We start from the raw sequence: 12,322 nt of genomic DNA, 5'->3' as shown, positions 1-12,322 counted from the left end.
TGTTTCCTGTTGAACTGCGTGATTGGATGTAATTTCCACTTCAGAGGATGAAGGAAGGCTCGCCAAAGATCCTGCGGCGGCTGAAAAAACCTGATTTCGTTTGGTCATTAAAGCTTTTTGATGAGGGTTGTGACCTCCTTGTCTTTTTTTTTGCCTTATGGTTGAGGTTAAAGTCGAAATGTAAATTTGAGTTGACGTGGCTGCTCAACAATCGCTACTTCAAGCGCCGAAAACCCTCTTCATCCAGGAGAAACATCTGGAAAACGTGGGAGAAAATGAACGAGTCAACGAATGAGAAAGAAGATCCGACTTCAATTCCCTCCACACGCTCTGAGTGGCGGCACACGCCTGGCGGCGGCGGAGCGTAAACGTGTTTTTCATTATGCAATCGCAGTTTTTGTAAGACATGAAACTGTGGAGGGCTTGAAAGGGAGGATACAAGGCTAGCGCTGGAGCGTGACGGGTTTCTGCCAAACCGGCGGCAAACGCCCCGCCCGCCGCGTCCGACTAAAGGACTGAGAAAACACGGTAACCAAGCAACGCTGGATGCAGCCTCCCTGTTCAGAGAAAACAACACAAACCCCGAAAACATTGACTTTGCAGGTTTAAGCGAGTTTTTTTACTGTGAATACATTCAAGAATGATCACGGCTCTACGAAAATATACGTCTGTAGGCACAGGTGGGCGCTGCGCGGAGCGTCCGACACATTAAAAACTTTTCCCAAAAAGCAAAGCCTGATAACAAAAATGGCACAAAGGTTTATGTGGCAAATGCACCGTTCGGACTCCTTCCACACAATCCAACCAACAATTCATATAAACTTGATAAGAATCCGGTTGAAGACAGAGACAAAAAGGTTTGACTGTAAACTAAGGGGTTCGAACTGTAAACTTGGAGGAGAAGAGGTTCTTTTTGTGTTGTTTTTAGGAATGGAGTTGGTGAAACGTTTGTCAGTCCGTCTGCGCCGGCTCCTCCCGGCTCTCCTCAGCCGGAGCGGCGAGCGGTCCGGCCCACCACAGAGTCAGGGCGTTGTCCTGCCGCGCCTCCTGCTGGGGGGCGGCGGCTGCCGCCTCTACCTCGGTGTCCGAGGCAGAGTCGCTGTCGTCGGGCCACGGGAACTGCCGCTGGCCGCTGGACGTCACCAGGAGGGGCATGAAGGGGTGCAGGCTGCAGAAGCGGCGAGAGTGAAGAGGATCAGGAATCGGGTTTGTGTGGAAATTGATCCAATAAATAAAAAAAAAAGGCGGAGCTTAAACGCTCAAAAGCTAAAATAGGGATCGTCTAGTTTTATATAATTGTAGATAAAAAAAGAGAACATACCTGATGCCGTTGGTGCAGTCCCAGTGAGCCTGGAACCTGAGCTGAGGCTGCAGAAGTCCTTCTTCGCCATCGGGGGGCGCCGTCTGGGTGTCCCACACCGACACCCCCCCCTCCGTGTCTCCACTCAGCAGATACTTGCCCGACCTTAACCAGAGGAAAAACGCCAATGCATTTTAGAAACAGGGAGCATCAAAGGTTTGGACCCACCCCCTCTGGTCATGTGACCCTGTGTTTGAAAGAGGTGGGGGGGCATATTTAAAACAAAACATGGCTCCACTGTTGCTGTAAGTCTGTATGTAGTGGGCCCCCACTTTTCCAAAAAAAGACAGCTAAACCAGGAGAAGGTCATTTTAAAGATGACACATTGTCAATCTAAAGGCCACGCCCCCATTTTACCACCATTTTAATAACGGGATAAAAAAAGCAGACATAGTAGACCATAAATCCCACAGAGGAGTACATATATTTTTTAGATCCAACTTTAAACCCCTAAATGGACATCAAGCCCCCTAGTGGTGACACTGTGAACTGAACTGGTTCCAAGAGTGAGGAAGTGTGTAGAAGGTGAGGGCAAAAAGTGAGTGTTTTAAAAACAATCCATCAACATATTCTCACTTTTGTGACACAATCTGCAACACAAAATCTTCTAAAAGCATAAATATTCCTACAGATATTCCAAAATCTGTTAATTCAGCTGCACTTTTCTGGTGAAAATGTGCAGAAATTAACCTTTCATGGTCCAACATTTTACAGGTTTGACTGATGGCAGCTTTTATTCCAGGAACCGTTGCGCTTCTTCTTCTTCTTCAGGTCATTTTTGCAACCTGCAGGGTGAACTTACGGGTCCAGGTCAAAATAGATGCGCTGGTTTGTAGTGACGTTCCTCTTCAGAGAGAACACCACCTTCCCGGGCTCCCTCAGATCCCAGCAGAGGATCTCTGGATCCTGGTGGCACAAGGACGCAGAATCCAATCACAGCTTTAGTACGTTTGTTCTTAAGTGTTAGGGCCACACACACACAAAAAAAAGAAGCAAAATTACGAGATTTAAAGTCTTAAATTTACAGGAAAGAAAACTTGTAAAATTGAGATTTAAAGTTGTAAATTTGTAAGTAAAAAAAAAAAAATCGTAAAATTACGAGATTCAAAGACATAGATTTAAAAGAAAACACTAGTAAATTAGGAGATTTAAAGTAGTAAAATTACGAGAGAAAAAACGTGAATTTCTGAGATTTAAAGTCTTAAATTTACGGGGGGAAAAAACTCGTAAAATTATGAGATTCTAAGTCGTAAATTTGCAAATAAAATAAAAAAATCGTGAAATTACGAGATTTAAAGTCGTAGATTTAAAAGAAAACATTAACAAAATCACGAGATATAAAAGTAGTAAATTTACGAGAATTTTTTTTTTTTAGAAATTTCCGAAATTTAAGGTCTTAAATTTACGGGAAAAGAACTCATAAAATTACGAGATTCAAAGTAGTAAATTTAAGAGAAAAAACATGTTAAATTTACGAGATTCAATGTGTTAAATTTACGGAAAAAAATATATGACTTTTTTCATGTAAATTTATGAAATTAAAATTGAGCATGTTTCAATTGTATGCTCGAATTGAGCATACAGAGCAGCAGCAGAGCGGACAGACTCAACCGACACAACAGGTGAGCTGAATGTTCATTGATAACATTACAATTTTTTTTGATTTACAATTTATCAATGTTTTATTCATTGATGGGTGTCCCTGCAGGCAGATGTCCACTTCAATCCGTTCTACTTCCATAAAAACCAACACCTCTAAGTCTTTGTGACACTTCCGTCTGAGGAGGAGGAACACTTTCTGGCATTTTCAACGTTGTAATGCTAATAGAACAACACATTGGTGTTCTGATGACAGATTCATGAGGTAATGAGACAAATGCACTTCAGGGTGTGTGAATGGAAGAGAAAATAAAGTATTGGTCCTCTACACCCAAACGTGTCTCTTGAGTTCCTTATTTTACACATGAAACTCCGACACTGAACCTCGGAAAGGCGACTACACTGACAATAATCTCATTCTGAGTCGCCAAGAGGTTCAGAATATCTGTGTTTTTGAAACCTATCCAGAAATAAAACCTCACAGAACGCTCCACATATTTCATCTTCCAGCAAGGCTCCAATAAACAGGCACCTTTGAGGTTTTTTCTTGTTTAACTTTTGACTTTTTTCTTGTTAATTTACGCGTTTTAAAGTCGTAAATGTACAGCTCAGCTGAACAGGTGAGCTACAGCCAATAAGACACACACGCCTCCTCTGACTCTCCAGCTCCACAAACACCACAAAGGAAACCAGGGAGAAGCGTGAAAATGTTGACCTTGCGCCCCCCGGTGTACAGGTAGTTGCCGTCGGGGGAGAAGAGCAGGTGGGTGATGCCTCCGTGGTGCAGCGTGGGCAGCAGAGCCAGCAGGGCGCCGTCCTGACAGGAGTACAGGCCGGCGCAGCGCGAGTACGAGCCGCAGGCGTAGACCGACTGGCACGGACTGAAGGCGAAGCAGGAAATGATGCCGTTCTGGCCCCGCCTCTTCACTGCAGCGAGGACAGATCATTAAAAAATAAAATAAAACTTTTTGTCACAAATAGGCTAAAGTTATTTTTCTGCAGACGGAAAAATCTGCAGACGGACGACCAGACGTCGGCTCCGAGAAGCTTTGGTGGCCTCGTCATGAAGCTCCGGTTCCAGCAGTAGGCGCTGTTGGACGGAGAACTTTGGCTTTTCCTGCAGTTTCGCTGTTTTGATCGAATCTCTTCAATTTCTGGGTTGAAAAATGACGAACCGCCTCCTTGAATGCATTTTTTGTTCCTGCTGATTCTTCAGATCAGAGATTCTTTAAATTCAACACGTTGTGGTTTTTTTAACCACAAAAAAAAACCAGGCAGAAGCTATGGTTTCTCATGAATCTGGCATAAAACCTGCAGCAAATCCAGTTATTTCTTCAAACCTGGATCCTCTCGATTCAGCGGACGGATCTTTGCAGAATTAGCAGAATCCCGTCCAGCTTTATTTACTGTCATTAAACCTTCAGTTTCAGCCAAATTCTGCACTGAATTCTACAAAATTGTACTATTCTGCAAGTCAAATTGCTGCTCCACTTTAATGGGTTTGAATTTACCGTATCATTATTTATTTAGTTATTTTTTAATCACTTTTGTCTCAAGCCGATTTTTTCAGGGAACTTCAATGATTTTTTTTTCCTGTTCCCTACGATGAAGCGTCAGAAATCTGCACATTGGTAGAAATTTTCTGATGAAGGTCTTCATCAGGTGTTGATGGAATAAAAACAGATGTTTGCTATAAATCTCACCGCATCAAAGTCATACTTCGATCTATTGTGAAAAGGGTTCCCTGTGTTTTTTTTTTAAATTACAATTTGAACGTTTCTTGGCCTGAAACCGGCGTTGTGTTCTAGGACATAGTTTCTGCAGAGCGGCTGAAGTTCACTAGAAATTCACGCAGTCCTTATTCACGACAATTTCAATAAAGAAACGCTCAGAAATGCAGAATTTGAGCTCAGATTTCTTTACTTGAGAAAAATGCGACAAGATGGTAAAAATTAAGCCTGCACAATAAATCTAACGTTATCGCGACATCAAGATGTGCAAAACTCGGTGAAAATTGCGATAAATGCTAACCTAATGCGTTGAATGCTATAAGGTATTCAACCCCTTGTTTTCCTGTATCTCTCTCTTTATTATAGTGCCTTAACTCCTCCTCCAATGCCACAGCTGGGTCTCAAACCTGCGAGCTTCTGCACCAAAAATTCCCCATTTATTTCAATGGAGGCAGAAATCCTGGAATATCTTGAAAGGTTCAGGGATTCAGCGGTTCGCGCTCTTTCCTCACAGCAAGACACCACCCCGGTTCAAGTCCCGGCTGGGGGACCTGAACCAGAACATCAACGGGGGGCCTTTCTGTGTGGAGTTTGCATGTTCTCCCCGTGCATGGGTGGGTTTTCTCAGACATACTCGTCTACATAGGAGGCGGACATCTAACATCAAAGGGCTCCATCCGATTGGTCAAACGCATGAAGGGATTTATTTGATGCGTTAAATACTTTAAGTTGCCATGAGATTGTTTTAGCACATTTAAGGTAGCCATTTAACGCAATTTTCGCAGACTTTTGCGATGTGCGCTTCCTCCGCTGGTCGGTGAAGGCTTGGCGGCTGTTGCCATGACAACGCGTCTTCTTCTAAATGTCCGCTAACACTGACTAACTTTGCACGTGAGCACGGTACGAGCGGGATGGCGTTAGGGTCGGGCGATGTCCCCTAAATTGGCCGTTGACGATGATTGCTGTCAACCATCGGGATGGACGATGACATCGTCGGGGGGGGGGGCTGTTTTTTACATTTTTCGTTCTTGTATAACTGCTATTCGTTATTTTATTTTTTTTATTTTATTTCCCAACCAATGACTAATCTGTGATGATCCAGTTTAAACTGAAGGAAGTGACTTTAACAAAAAAAGTAACAAACAAAATAGAAAAGAAGTAGTCCGCTCCCGCACTTAACTAGTCAAGTGGACCGGCGGAGCGCGGATTTACAGCTTTGTGTTTGATGGGAAGGGAGGGGGGGGGGGTGCTCTGTTACATAGCGCTATGTGTGGGAGATTTAAGACTGCGATCCGTCCCGCAGCTCTAGGGGAACGAGCTACCGAACTCAGAACCGGGTCTAAAAGTGTGTGTCTGAGCACAGCTCGGATCGTCAGCACACACAGCGGCAGTGTGAGCTTCAAAGCAGAAATGTCGCTCAGTCCTTAGAAACCGTTCAAACAATCACGTGGATTTATGTTTCCAGTTGTGTCCCAACTAAATAAAGGCTGATGTTATTCCCACATGTTTACGTGTAGCGCCAACCAAAGCTAATGTTGTTAGCCCGTGTTAGCATACTGCTAATCCTGGCTTCTTTCCGGCTCCGTTCAGAAAAAGCATTGACCACACGGATTAAAATTCAAATGATAAGCGAACAGGTGTTTCATAATAACCATAACATTCTTAAAAGCAGGTTTAGAAGATCGTCTCGTATATTACCGAGCTGACATGTCAATGTATATAGCCGCTCAGCGCTGTTTAACATCGTTTTGTATTGAATTGTTGATGATATCGTCCATCGGCACAACCCTAGATGGCGTCTGACCGGGTGTCAAGAATGAACGTTTCGGTCCAGACGGAACCCCCCCCGACTCACCCATGGTGGGGCGCTCCTCGCAGTCTCGCCCAGGGCGTTCGGTGTGGAACACCCGCACAGTCTTCTCGAAGCCGCAGTACAGCCGCGTCCCGTCCGGACAGAAGCAGAGAGAGTGCGCCGCCGTCAGCTCGTCCAGGTGGTTGTAGGGCCGGAAAGTGGCGCGAACGTCGCCGTAGAAGGCGTCCCAGACATGGACCGGGTTGTCCCGGCTGCTGCTCGCCAGGCTGCGGGAGAGGGGGGGGGGGGGGGGGGGGGGGGGGGGAGAGAGCGGGAGGGAGGAGCTTAGACACCCGCAGACGGAAGAGGAAACAGAACAGCCGAAGATGGCGTTGGAGGCGGTTTCAGAGCGGCTGGTGTGAGCGCTCACCTGAACCCGTTTCTATGCTTCACTTTAGTGTGAAGGAATCAGAGCACCGACAGGAAGTGATGTCAGCGCTAAGCTGAATACAAAAGTAAAAGCCTATTTGACTGACACATTTCACCTCCACAAATCTCCAAACGTTTTTCCCGCCCAGCGTTCCCGTCAGGTCGTCTCGCTGGTCAATGACCATAAATGCTTCGACGCGTGTTTTTTCGCTAAGCTCACGTCGCCACCGGCAGTGAAAAGTCGACGTGGGTGCACGTTTAAAACGCCGTCAGTGTCTCTACCAGCGCGTCCACGTAGGAAACGTTTGGCCGCTGAACGTGCGTTGAAAGTTAAAGCAGGTTGACCAATCAGGGACTCGGATTTGGTGGCGATCTATAGATGGCGCCCCCTCGTAATTCAGGGAAGGGCCGACCGTTTGAAAATTCAGGAGAAATTGATAATTGCGGCTGGATTTATACGACGCCAAGTCTTTCGTATGTCAAAATAGAACGGAGAAAGAAAAAGCCTGGAGCCGGATTCACCGGCCTCTTCCAACCGTACTCTCTGCTAGCATGCGCTAGGAAAGAGCAGGAAAAGAAGAAGCCCCTCCCTGCTTGTCCAGTGTGAACCCCAACGCCATGTCAAGAATGTGCCGGTAGCCCTTTCATTGAAACGGTTTGTCCTCAACCTCCATCAATTTACACTTTCCCAGAATCCCCAACCGGCGAGCAGGAACTTATTAACCAGCTGAGGTTAACGACCAGTTATGACACGCGTCCTTGACATGTTTAGTCGTGCTGTGTTGACGAGAAAAACCGATTCAATTGAATGTAAGAAGACAATGCAAAGCTTTCTAAAAGGTCATACTTTAGCTTTTAGTGAAATGTAAACGTAATGAATCAAATGAACTAACGGCGTTAAGAAAAAATAAAAATACGTTTCTAAATGAGACGAATCGATAATCAAAAGTGGAAAATGGTATTTGCATTGAGACACAGTAGGTTTATTTTACTCTAACGTAGCGGACAAACGCATAAAAAAAAAGGATCAACCGTCGTTCCAGTCCAATGGATGGAAACACTTCAAAGTCATGTGACAAAACAGAATGTTCTATTAATGTTCCCTATGGATGTGGAAAAACCACAGTGGACTTTAGGAAACTAAAATGGGAATACATTTGATATTTATTCTTGTTTACTTGTTTGTTTGGACATATGTTTCATTTGCACTTGATTAAGTGAGGCTTAATGTCGGCCATTAACCTGTTTATACTGTGGTCACTTAGAATAGAAATAAATATTCAATCAGTTTTTAATACTTTATTCTAGGGCTGCACGATATGAGGAAAACTTGCGATATGCGATATTAGTGATCAATATTGCGATAACGATAAATTTGCGGTAAATAAACAAATAGAAAAATAAACAAAAACATCATTCCCATTTCATTGCAACAGTTTAAAAATTATACTCCAAATGACCCTCATCGACATGGGGGACAAACGTCAGGGTGGCTAACCCTGGTCCTCAAGAGCCTCAACCCTGTCTGTTTTCCAATTCTCCCTAGACTGCTCGATAATGATAACCAAAATCAGGTGTGTTCAGTCAATCAGGATGTGAAATCACTTGAGTCAGCCAATCAACAGCAAGCTGGTTAAGGAGAGCTGGAAAACAGGCAGGGTTGAGGCTCTTCAGGACCAGGGTTAACATAATAGGCCTCCATCTGATTGGTCAACAATGGGAAGGCGTCCATCTGATTGGTCAAAGCATAAAGGGATTTATTTTAAGCGTTAAATGCTTCAAGTTGCTAGAAGATTGTTTTAACACATTTTGGGTTTGCGATTTATTGCGATATTCGCCGTCTTTTGCCATATGCATATTGCAGAGCTGGATATTGCGATAACGATAAATTTGCGGTATATTGTGCAGGCCTAGTTTATTCTTACTTTTTTTCCTGTTTTGGACCGCTTTTTTCACAAAACGTGGACTATTTGTTGCGTGGCGCGTAGTCACGGCGCCATTCCGACCTCCGACCCTGACTGCAGGGGCAAAGGAAAGCGATAGATTTATGCTGATGATCACGATGTGTTAATAAATAAAGCATAGTTCAGAGGGAAAGTTCACCCGATCGCTTGTTTTGGTCCAGATAAAGTTTGCCTTGAAGAAGCCGGCGCAGTGATACAGAACATTTGAGCGGTGTGACCGGAACTTCTTTTTTAGGCGTGCGATTATCACTGTAAATGATGACTTTTTAATGCACACCCAGCAGCCAATCAGAAGAACTTGCAATATGGAATCTGGAAAACTTCCCCGGCACTGTTTAGGACCCCGGGAATTCTCTCCGAGTCTCACTGGTTGAAGATGTTCTGGATCCATTTTAGGTCAGATCCCGTCTGATTCTGTTTCCTCATACTAAATCTTTTTTTTGGAGTCGCTTATATATTTTTCCTCATTTTGGTCTCTACATTCTCCGCGTTCATATATCCAATTGTTGCTGTTTTTGTCTTGTCTTCAAACTGAAAAGGAAAAACTTCTTAGTTTTCCTGCTCACAGCTCTTTTACTGCCCCCAAGTGGACATCTCTGGGACCTGCAGGCTTTGGTTTTTATTTTTACAGCTTTTGTTTTGGGTAAAAATCAAGGAAAGATTCAATAAATAATTATTTTTTTAAGTCAGAGTGAATAAAAAAAAGTATAATTTTATACTTTCATGGTGCAATTTCCAACACAAAGAATGTCTTTGTGGGCCACGGGGGATGAATTTGAGTGACCAGATTTCAGGCGAGCCTTCACACCTGCTAGACTCGACACACTTATGGACTGTGGCGAGGGCCACAACCGAGAGGTGATCAATGCTGCCTTCAGGCTCCGGCGTGGAACTCACAAACACGTGTCCGGCTCCACAGAGTTCATGTTGGGGTACCAGCAGTAGTCGTAGACGGTGTCTCCTTCAGCCATCCTCAGCACCGGACTCTGAGCCCACAAGACAAGCAGAGATGGAGAGAAAGGTGATGACGAAGGCTCGCTCCACGTGTTCGAGGTGATTCGACGTCTCCGCCTTCTAGAGCGGAGGACAAAGAATCTAAAGCTGTTAAACGCTAATCATACAAACTGGGTTTTGACATCCTGAGATGTTGGGAAATGCCTCCAAAACAGCCAATTCCTTCTAGTCCCATCATCTCAGACTCTTTTAAAGTCCAAAACCTTTTCTCCACCTCCTCCTTCCTGTCCTTCTATCCCCTTCGGTGTTTTTTCTCCACAAATTTCTGCCTGAAAACTTGACTTCCAGAGAAACAGGTGTGAAACAAAACAAAACAACAAAAAAAAGACACAATTGCTCCCAAAAATATCAACAAAAGCCTTATTTGAGCCTCTTAACAACTGAAAAACTCTGTTTTGGCCCCATTTCCCTTCCCTATGTAAAGCACGGGGGTGGCAGAATCATGGCTGGGGGGTTTATTTTGCTTGACAGAAACAAGGGCATTTTGAGGCTAATGTGAGGTTGGACAAAGTCCACAACAGGTTCTAGATCTGTTGCCACGGTAACCAGGGTCAAGTTCTCCACGGGGATGAGTGGACAGCTGTTTGTTTTGATCTGAAAAAAATAAAGGGGTGCAAACGGGTTTCCATGACTACAGATGCGGTGAGGCTCGGTAATCCGGACGGGAAAGGCTGCACCGCCAAACTCAACGGGTGGAGGACATTTGGAGTTTAAATGCAATCCCCAACAGATTCTTTTTTTTACGGGTCCCAAACTCACCATCTCAGAGAGCGCCCCCCAGCTGTAGCTGTACACCTCTGGCGGAAGGTTGTAGAGGCGGAGCACGTTGTCGGCGCTGTTGGTCAGGACGCAGGAGCCGTCGGGGGCCCTGCAACAGGAGACGGCGTCCGTCAGCAGCCCGCTTACCGGGACTGTGGATTAGACCATTTTTTTCCAAAGAACGGGGGGGGGGGGGGGGGTTACCATTTGCACCCTTTGAGGTAATTCTCCGTGAACTTGGAGAACTCCGTCCAGGAGCCGGTCAGCATCTGGGGATCGTGGGTAAAATCCAAGCCGAGGCTGAAGGCAAAGCAGGACAGTTTTCAAACACGCCTTAAAAATAAAAAAAATAAAAAAGGAAGAAAATCCAAAACTAGAAATGAAAAATCTTCCGCGTACGACACGTCTACGAGAACTTCATCTGCCTTAACCCTTGTGCTGTCCTGTGGGGTCCAGATGACCCCACTCCCAACGGTAACGTGCCCCTGAGGCACGGGGTATTCACTCCAGTTCATGCTCCAGATCCACCTACTGTTGTTCTCCAGTGGGGCTGTCTGCAGATCTGTCACTCCTGCCCCCCTCCTCCTCCTCCTCCTCCTCTGGATCTCCATTCTGGTGACATCCCTCCCATCTCTGCTGCTCTTCCTCCTCCTCCTCCTCTCCGCCCTGCTGCGCCCCCTCTGCTCCTTCTGGCGGCAAAAGTTCATGCAGAAGAAATCTTGTTGAAGCTGAACTCGTGAAGACCTGTCAGATGGTCACGTGACTGTACCATGTTCGGACGGGGGGGGCTTTTCCTGCCCATCCTGATCCTCCTCCTCCTCGCTCCTCCGGGGCCGCTTGGGGCTTGGCGGGGCCCCCTCCTCTCCACCCGCCGCCGCCGTCGGTTGGGGCGGCTCGCCGTCCGCCTCAGAGTCCTGCCCCGCGCCCGTCACCCCCCCGCTTTCACACCCATCCCCCAAATCAGACATGGCCTCCGTTTTACCCCCCCGCCGCGCTCCAGCGTCTCGGTCGGTGTGGAGTCCGCGGGTGGAGCCGTCAGACGTGGGTGATGTAGGTACTACTGGGGTAGTGCTTCCTCCTGCAGTGGGGGTGTTTGAGTCTGCGGGGGTTCGTGGACATCACAACACCCGAACACCTGGAGGGGAAGAACCCAAACACCTGTAGCTAGTTGTGTTGTTGTGACGCGAAACACTCACCAAACGTGGATTAAGTCCGAAATTAGTGACGCACTTTCACTCAATAAGACACAAACTACCACTAAACGTGTCGAGTACTTCAGTTTATCGCTAACAGTCTGTTCTAAAGTGAACTTACCAACATACTGAACAAAACTAACACTTCAGTTAGCACCGGCTAGCTTTAGCCGACGCTAGCACTGTGAAGCTACGTACCTGCGCAGTAGTTCTCCGCGCAGTTTGGCAGAAATCCTCTCGGCGGTTTCGATGTTTCACACAGAGGCGGTGAAAACTGCAACTCTTTCGCGCGGAAACTTTCAGCTCACGCGCTCATGGTGAGAGGCAAAGACAGGTCTTCCATGTGATGTCTGTTAAATCTCGCGAGAGTTCCATCAATTTCCCAATGGCTCACGTCGTGATGTCTCGCGAGAGTTCCGTCGAGTTGTCTGAAAGTGTTGCGTTTACTGAGCGTCGAGGCCCGACAAACAAGACGTTTCCAC

The 12,322-nt window shown here is 46.0% G+C and overlaps 1 protein-coding gene across 2 annotated transcripts; it reads right to left on the bottom strand.

Annotated features, from left to right (window-relative positions):
- Positions 1-292: 292 nt before the first annotated feature.
- Positions 293-12,222, bottom strand: wrap53 (WD repeat containing antisense to TP53). Of its 2 annotated transcripts, none has more exons than XM_023948933.1 (11): positions 11,962-12,222; positions 11,417-11,782; positions 11,180-11,336; positions 10,852-10,947; positions 10,648-10,756; positions 9,772-9,860; positions 6,545-6,768; positions 3,675-3,886; positions 2,163-2,266; positions 1,322-1,465; positions 293-1,168 (listed from the first exon to the last, which is right to left on the bottom strand). In XM_023948933.1, exons 2-11 carry the CDS (start codon positions 11,613-11,615, stop codon positions 952-954), a joined length of 1,551 nt encoding a protein of 516 aa, XP_023804701.1. In that variant the 5' UTR covers positions 11,616-11,782; positions 11,962-12,222; the 3' UTR covers positions 293-951. The 2 variants fall into 2 exon arrangements, with proteins under 2 accessions (XP_023804701.1, XP_023804700.1); XM_023948932.1 differs by having other exon boundaries at positions 12,039-12,222.
- Between the last annotated feature and the right edge of the window lie 100 nt (positions 12,223-12,322).

Source organism: Oryzias latipes, chromosome 18 (assembly GCF_002234675.1).
Source record: "Oryzias latipes chromosome 18, ASM223467v1".
NCBI lineage: Eukaryota > Metazoa > Chordata > Actinopteri > Beloniformes > Adrianichthyidae > Oryzias > Oryzias latipes.
This window is presented reverse-complemented; position numbering and strand designations above follow the sequence as displayed.